General features: G+C 41.3%; 1 protein-coding gene across 1 annotated transcript; it reads left to right on the forward strand.

Annotated features, from left to right (window-relative positions):
* The first annotated feature begins 346 nt into the window (after window positions 1–346).
* Window positions 347–2782, forward strand: dtd2 (D-aminoacyl-tRNA deacylase 2). Its single transcript, XM_037694710.1, has 3 exons — window positions 347–498; window positions 1992–2061; window positions 2301–2782. Exons 1-3 carry the CDS (start codon window positions 385–387, stop codon window positions 2624–2626), a joined length of 510 nt encoding a protein of 169 aa, XP_037550638.1. The 5' UTR covers window positions 347–384; the 3' UTR covers window positions 2627–2782.
* The last annotated feature ends 5927 nt before the right edge of the window (window positions 2783–8709 follow it).

Genomic DNA, 8709 nt, shown 5'->3' on the forward strand with positions numbered 1-8709 from the left:
TATATATATATATATATATATATATATATATATATATATATATATAGTTTTTTTACGCTTTAAAATCTCCAACATGGTGTCTACGGAAGCCGACAAAGAACATGCTAAGCAACACATTTTTTAAAACGATCTTTATTTTAAGATAAATAACCCTTTCCTCAGGATCAGATGTCAATATATTCATTTATACATTAATTTTAAAGTTATTTTTTATGGAAGTTTTAGTTGGATAATAAAATTAAAGCTTGATTTGATGACGTAATATTTTACTAACAGCCTAAAATCAGATTCATGCGTCCCTCCGCGCAGTTCTGATCCTCTTCTTGAAACGGGCTCGTGCGGAAACGGGTGTTCTGCTGTTCTGTAGTGTTGGGTCCAGTCCAAATGACAGAAAGAGGCAGCGGCGGGCCGGCGGTTCGGACGGTTCTGCAGCAGTGCCTGCAGGCCAGGCTGCAGGTGGAACCAGCCGAGGAGGACCGGGAGGCTCGTTTCGTCCAGGTCGGACAGAACCATGTTTATTTATTTCAGAACAAACAAACAAACAATGCAGTTACAGTACACGTTTCGACTGCTTGTCGCCCGCCGCTTTTATGACAGAGATTTAAAGTGGGACCCAAACCAAGTTTTTGTCAAATATTTGGAGTAAATCAAACTAAAGAAATTGCATTTCCTGGTAAAATGTAGTGAGAATGCTTTTTGCTGAAGAACAGCTAAAATTAGCTAAAAACATGCTGAAATGTAGCTGAAATAGAAGAACAAGCCTAAGTTAGCAGAAGAAAACAAAAAGAACACAAATTTGCTGAATTAGTTTAAAATCAACAGAAATTGGCTAAAAAATTTAAAAAAAGATGAAAAGGCGAAGCTTAACTACCAGAAGGAAGTGGAATGAGCTGAAATGAGCTTAAAAAGAAAAAGTGTAATTAGCTGAACAAGCTGTATAAATTCAGCTCCAAAAAAGCTAAATATCAGAAATGGTAGAAAAATCTGAAAATAGCAGAAAAGAGCTGGAAGGCACATAACAAGCTGAAATTAGCATAAGTAATTAGGCTGAAAGTAGCTGAAATTAGCACTAAAAAGTGGAAATTATCTGGGAAAAAAAATCTGAAATAAGCAACCAAAAAAAACAAAACATCTGAAAAGTAGCTAAAAAGGCAGACAGACACGTAACTTACCACAAGAAAGTAGAGAGAGCACATTTTTGCTTGGGCTGATAAAAATGTAAATTAGTGCAAAAAATGGGGAATTAGCTGAAAATGCTAAAATTAGCATAAAAACAGCTAAATGTTAGTTGAAACGGAGCATAAAATGCTGAAATTAGCAGAAAAAAGTTAGAAGCACAAAAATGTTGTAGTTAGCAGAAATAATCTAAAGGAAGCACAAAGCAGCTGAAATTAGCTGAAAGTAGCTGAAAACTTTAAATTTGCACAAGGAAGCTGAAAGAAGCTGAAGCAAAACAAAACGTGAAATGAGCAGTAAAAGGTTGTAAACGCATCTAAAGATTTGAAAGATGAAAAATGAGCTCAATTAATTTTCTATGAGACAAAATTGGTATAAAATGCTAAATATTTCACAAAGCTAACGTTGCACCAATACCAAAAGTCAGGATTGTCCTGAAAGAGCTGAACGTTTTGATTTATTTCTTGGAATAGCACAAAAACTGTGAAACGAGAAAGAAGCTGAAAAACAAACAGAAGAAAAACGGATCACAATAGACACAAACTTTCACAAACTAAAAGCAGAGTTTAGCTCTGTGTCTAAATCTGAGCTGTTTGTTAGCTGTGGCGGCCATCTTGATCCTGCTGTCCACTGGCTCAGGAGATATTTTGCTAACAGATTGACTGAGGCAAAAACTGAAGCGCTTACAGTTGTATAGAAAATCACCAGATAAATTAAATTAGGAACGAGACTTCTTGTGGAAGTAAATAAATGTTGTTTTTGTTTGTAAGGTCCGGTTGTGTTCTGTTGGTTCAGCCCGTTTGTCTCCCTCACAGATCCACAGAGGGATGGTGATCTACGTCTGCTTCTTCAAGGGCGCCACAGACGACATCCTGCCGAAAACGGGTCAGAACCAGTCCGTCCTTCATGCTGAGGAGGTTAACAAAGATGGAAAATAAATCAAAATAAATGCATGAAAAGCATAAAGAGCATCTTTGAAGGTTTTTGTGGATTCAAAAAAGAGAAATTAATTTTTATGGAAGATCTGGAAAGGACAACTTTTTATATTTATGTTTACATAAACAACAAAGGACACAACTGTTTGTGTGACTGAAGTTCTGTCCCTCTGTCCTTCACCCGTCCAGTGTCCACCCTGCTGAGCCTGCGGCTGTGCGAGTCCACCACGGGGCGCCTGGTTTCAGTGTCGGAGCTCCCGGGCAGCCTGCTGATCGTCCCTCAGGCCACGCTGGGGGGTCGGGCCAGAGGCCGGGCCATGCAGTACCACAGCAACATCAGCAAGGAGGAGGGTCAGCGTCTCTACGGCGCCTTCGTCTCTCTGTGCGAGAAGGAGCTGCTGGCCGCCGCGGCCGGGACCGGAGTCCAGGTCACCGTCCAACACGGAACGTACGGGAACAGACAGGTTCTGCAGCTCGACACCAATGGACCCTACACACACCTCATGGAGTTCTGAGGCCCGTCTGGGTCTGTCAGCAGAACCAGGAGGCCGATGGTCATTAAACCAGCTGCACCTGGACATCAGTTTCATGTAGAATTGTGCGTTTTTGTCTCAACAAAGAAACAAAACGTTTAATATAAAAATTGAAAGTTTTTTTGTTTTATTTTTTCTCAGTGATATTAAAGACCTTGTTGGAATGCATATTGTCCGTCACCTTTTGAGACGGTTTTACAATAAAATAACGTTTTGTTGACAAATAAAGTTGTTTGATCTCAAAGAATAATAATGAGATAAATAAGATCTCAGCACTCTGAATTTGTGTATGAGATGACTCTCGGCTACTAACACATCAACTTTTAGCCTCGATATCTGTAAATCTGATTTACAGACACGTTTGTGTTGCTTAGCTGTGGTGGCCATCTTGAATCGGGATCACTCTAATATTTAATGTAGTGTAGATGTATACCCACTAATTAAATACTGGAAGTTTTATTACTAACTGTCCACTGGTTTGTGAGATATTTTAACAGACACGGGGAATCTGGTAATGATGCAGGAAACAGTCCTCTGTTTGCTTGGGTTACAGAATCATTCACAACGTTGTAGCTGTGGAAAGAGTAGTCGCGCATGCGCTATTATTGGCCCTGCCCCCTTTATAGACATAAGTAGCCTAGATAGGTTAGCTTTTACGGCTAACAATAATAAACGGAGAGGTTTGTAGAAAAAATATGCATTTGAGTTTTTTTCACAAATTAAAAAGTTTCCTGGAAACAGGTGATGTGCTCTTAAGTTCAAATAAACAAGAAAAAAAATGAAAATCAGGCCTTGGTCTAGTAATTTGATCCTGAACGGTAGCTCCGGACATTAGCTTCTTGAGGTTTGTGGCAATTCGAGTCGAACCTGCTGGTTCTGACCCAGATGATGTCAGGCCGGTCATGCGGCTTGTTGTCCTGTGCGAAGCGTAAACGGGCAAACATGGCGGCATGAGGAGCACCGCGGGCCGGGTGGTGGCTCGGTTCTTCTGGCGCTTCGGGTCCGGATGGGTAAACAGATGGACCACAATGTTAAACTGCAGTTTGTTACTCAAGAGCTGTCATTCATGCCAAATACATCCCGGTAATAATCGTGTGATAAAGTGCAAAACTTTCCAGTGATAATTCATGTGTTGTTATTGATTCAATGTGTATATAATAAGTATATTTAAAAAACAAACCACTGTTTGTTGATTTCATACTGATTTATACATTCCATTCTAACAGCTTTTAGACCACATCTAGAACTGTTAGATCTATAACGCCCCCCAAAAAATAACATGTTTGCGCATGCGCAACTAACGGTAATGCGCACGCGCGATTATGAAATGATACTTCCGCCGAATGACCTTCCTACAAAAACAAAAGCACAAAATGTCGTTAGTCATACAGTAAACATTAAGTGTTTTAGGTGCATAACTTTGTCATTTAAACCAACATTTTGCATACAAATGAAAACGCGTATTGACTAATTTAATGACTTTTTTTAATATAAAAAGACGAAGTTATCTCGTTTGATAAAAACTAAATTATGTTCAGTGATTCATGAGTTTCTAACAGTGTTTTATTGGCTTCTTTAAGTTTCATCTACAGAATACAATAGAAATCACTTGAAAATGAAAATAAATAATAAATTAGAAAACCATAAAGCTATCATTTTATTCTTTCAGTATATTTACATTTTTGTAACCTCCAATAAAAAAAAAAAAAGATCTTTTATTTTGGAAATCCTCCAACCGGAAGCACTCGTGTTACTTCTGCTACCAAATTTCTCCACGGAACCAAGCGCCACAATTAGCCTCTTTTTTGGGTTAGAATGTGCCGTTTCGGTGAAAGTGTTAATATTTTTGGACAAAAACGAGGAACCTCCGATTCGCTGTGAGGTGTTCCGGTGAAAAGCGGCTCCGTTTGCCCCGGAGGTTAGCCCGGAGTTGGCGGCGGTGTTTCGGGGATTGTTGTTGACCGGACGTGAGAGGCTCCGAGGTGGGAACGGTTTGAGTCCAGAAACTGGAGCGTGTGGAAAAATAAAAGAACTAACAGTTTTTAATGTTTAACAATCTGTGTTTGGGGTTTTTACAGCTTAATAAGAACAGTAATAATCTGCTGCAAGCTAATTGTGTTCAGACTAAACTGTTCCAATAAGTTGTTTATTGTCCTGTTTTTAAAGTTTATACATACATTTATTTAGTATTTAGGTTATACATTATATACATTTAAAAATGCCAAAAGTCTTGAAGAATTAGTGCATGCCATTTAAAGTAACAAATTATATGTTTTGAGTTTTGATTTGAATGTTTTGTCAACCCTGATGGATTAAATGAACTGAAATATCAGAATTCAGCTTTATTTATTTTTTTAAATCTTAGAAATGTTTAGTCTTCTTAAAGTTTGTTCGTCAAAGGAAAGTCTTGTTCAGCTAACCGGTCCAGACTGAACATTTCTTCGGGACTCTGCAGATGTTCCTCACGTTGCGGTCTTCTCCTGCAGATGCCCTCGTTTGGGTTCCTGGACAGTTTGGAGAATTTCTTGGAAACAGGAAAGTTTCCTGCCGATGCGTCTAAGAGCCTAAAGAAATCCCTACGAGCTGCCGGAAAACGTTTCATCCACAAAGGTAATCTACGGGATTATACCACGGGAGGAAGGAAAGCACACTTTAATCCCAAAGATGTTTTCCTTCAGTTATTGTCTCCGAGGAAACCAGGATTAAATAATCCAGTTCCTGTTTGTGAGTTGAGTAACAGGAAGTGATGCTGTTGCTCCCACAGATGGCTCTCTGTGGCGACGCTACCGAGGTCGCCTTCTTCGTGTCGTCAGAAGTGAACAGGAAGTCCGGGAGATCCTGACCCGGTACCACAACGACAACAACCATGCGGGCCGGGAGCGGGTCGTGAGGGAAATCATGGTGAGTGTGGGCGGTTTGTCGGGGGGGTGTTGGCGTGAGCGCAATGACAGAAACTTCCTGTGGTCTGTTTCCAGCTCATGTACTACTGGGTCGGAGTGACCGAGACCGTGAAGAACTGGGTCAAGTCTTGTTCCGTTTGTCAGGAACGTCCTCCCCCTCACCCGAATCAGCCGACGGTTCTGCTCTGCCTGGTTTACGGCTGCGACGCATCCAGTTACGCCTTCCCCGAGCTCACCTTCCACAGGTTAGACGCTGACACTTCACAAACGGACAAAAGGAGAATTTGAAACGTGCTTGTTGCTTTTCAACGACTCCGGTTTGTGCCTCAGAGTCTCAGACGTCTCGTTCCTCCGTCCTGTAGGTTTCCTAAAGACAGTGAGCTGAGGAAGAGGTGGCTGGAAGTGGCTCAGAGGGACGAAGGCTCGCTGCGACCCTCCTCCTACATCTGCTCGCGACACTTCGAGCCGTCCTGCTTCACGCTGACCGAGGACGGCCTGCTGACTCTGTCCCCGGACTCTGTCCCCACCGTCCTGCCCGCCACGGTGCAGGGGACTGAGGTGACGCATGGCGACTAGCTGCTTTAGCTTTTAGGTCAACTTTAGCTGCTTTTAGCTTTTGGGTCATCTTTAGCTGCTTTTAGATCATCTTTAGCTGCTTTTAGCATTTAGATAATCTTTAGCTGCTTTTAGAATGTAGATGATATTTAGCTGCTTTTAGATCAACTTTAGCTTCTTTATGCTTTTAGGCCACCTTTAGCTGTTTTTAGATCAACTTTAGCTGCTTTTAGCTTTTAGATAATCTTCAGCTACTTTTAGATAATCTTCAGCTGATTTTAGATAATCTAACTGCTTTTAGATTTAGATCACCTTTAACTGCTTTTAGATCAACTTTAGCTACTTTTAGCATTTAGATAAACTTTAGCTGTTTTTAGATCAACTTAATCTGCTATTAGATCATCTTTAGCTTCTTTTCAATTAAGTTTCCTACTTTTAGATCAACTTCAGCTGCTTTTAGATAAAGTTTAGCTGTTTTTCCATGCTTGCTGTTGTTCTGTTAATTCAAACTGAACTCTTTGAAGGAATGCACGTCGCCCGCCGTGCTTCAACGATCTGTTAGCACTCAGAGTGTTGGGGATGACTCCCAGCTACTACCAATCCAACTTTAGTTCCTTATTTACATTTTTTAGTCTTTTTGTGTTTGCTCAGGTTAACTGGCAGAGGCGGCCATCTTGGATTCAGTTGACTTCCAGGATTGTTTAGATGTTTGTGTTCATCCAGTTAAGCTTCCTGTTGTCGTGGAAACAGTTATCATTTCTGTCTGTGTGGAATGAAACAATAAGTTCTTGAGACCGGTTCTGGTTCTCCTCGGTGGGCTTCAGGTCCCTGACCCGTCGGACGAGGACTTCCTTCAGTCCAGCGCCTGGAACGATGAGCTGACCCGAGCTGCAGCTGCAGCGGCAGCAGGAGCTGCTGATCACGGCGATCAGACCTGCGCCCTCTCCGAACCCTCCGAGGGGCTGCAGGAGCACCAGTACTGCATCCCGGGTCCAGCTCCGGACTCCAGAGCCACCCACATGATAAACGCCAACAGGATGACGTACGTCCAGACCAACTTCGTCACCTACAATCACATCGCCAGGTAGGATCAGCCGACCACTCCAAGGCCGTCTGATGAAGGAGGTCTTCTTTTAACAGCAGGAGGTTTTTGTTCTGCAGGTACCTGGGCACCCGGGTTCTGCCTCTGCAAGGCAAGAAGAGCAGAACCGCTTTGAAACGGATGGCCAAACGCTTCGACCTGATCGGTGACTGAACCACCGCAGCATCGCTGACTTTAAAAGTTCTCATTTCGTCTTCTGACACGAGCGCACGTTTCTGTTTCAGATGGAGTTCTGATGTACACTCGGGTCTCCCCACCGCTCAGAGTGCCGCGCAGCAGGGAGGAGGTAACTACCAAACACACCTGTCCAGGTCCAGAGCCAAGCAGGTCTCCGGAGTCCGTCTCACGGTCTGTGAATGTTCCAGGTGAACTCCATCCTGCAGCAGTTCCATGACAACCAGGGTCACTACGGTCAGGGCATCTGCCAGAGGGAGATCGCCAAGCACTTCTACTGGGGCAGCCTGAGCCGGGACCTGGCCGGCTGGATCTCCAGCTGCCAGACCTGCATCAACAGAACCAAGAGGAAGATGATCCGCTGCAGCGTCAACAAGTGCTCCAACCGCTGCGGGCCCGTGGAGAGGAAGCTGGGCCTCACCTTTCACAAGTACGAGTCCAAACCATCAACGTTAAAAGGATCTCTGAGTAGTTGGAACAACGAACCTTGTACGATAAACAATTACTTCAGCTCTAATAACGAGACCGTAAAAATAATGTAGGCCGTTTAATTTTTATGATGTTTTATTTATATTAATTAGACAAATGTTGACATTATAGTTTTGCTGCAATGCATTCTGGGCAAATGACATAGACCAGTTGCTCCAGTGCATGCTCCACTCAGCTCGAATGTTAGTTAAACAAATTTGTTAAAAAGTTAGCTACAGAGCTAATAGCTATAGCATTCGCATTAGCGCCAGAGCTAATGGTGTTAGCATCAGACCTAACGGTAATATTTGTAGAGTTAACTCCAGAGCTAATAGCATTAGCTTCAGAGCTAATATATATATTTATAAAGTTAGCTACAGAGCTAATATATATAGCATTAGCGCAGGAGTTAATTGTGTGTTAGCTTCAGAGTAATGTATAATTATAGTTAGCTTCAGTGCTAATAGCATTAACTTTAGAGCTAATATATATATATATATATATATATATATATATACACACACATACACTCATTTATAATATACATAGCTATATATACTGTAAATACTGGCATATAGATTGGAATAGAATAGAAACAGCCTTTATTGACCCACAGAGGAGAAGTTCAAATGCAACAGCAGCAACAGATATAAAGATTCACACAAAAAGTCCTTAAAATGTTAAAAAATATATTAAAAATACAAGATAAACAATAACAACAACAATAATAATATATTATACAAGACTACAATAGAAAATACAGTGCAATAAAAAAAATAACATGTCGAACTCACGATCATATATACAGTGTGTATATGTACTATATATATATATATATATATATATATATATATATATATATATAT

This window comes from Nematolebias whitei, chromosome 21, assembly GCF_014905685.2.
Source record: "Nematolebias whitei isolate Nwh7 chromosome 21, NemWhi1, whole genome shotgun sequence".
In the NCBI taxonomy this organism is placed as follows: Eukaryota; Metazoa; Chordata; class Actinopteri; order Cyprinodontiformes; family Rivulidae; genus Nematolebias; species Nematolebias whitei.

Coding starts and splice junctions, on each gene's coding strand:
- dtd2 (XM_037694710.1), top strand. CDS start 385: ATGACAGAAAGAGGCAGCGGCGGGCCGGCGGTTCGGACGGTTCTGCAG. Junction 499..1,991: donor GGGAGGCTCGTTTCGTCCAG/GTCGGACAGAAC, acceptor TCTCCCTCACAG/ATCCACAGAGGGATGGTGAT. Junction 2,062..2,300: donor CGACATCCTGCCGAAAACGG/GTCAGAACCAGT, acceptor TCACCCGTCCAG/TGTCCACCCTGCTGAGCCTG.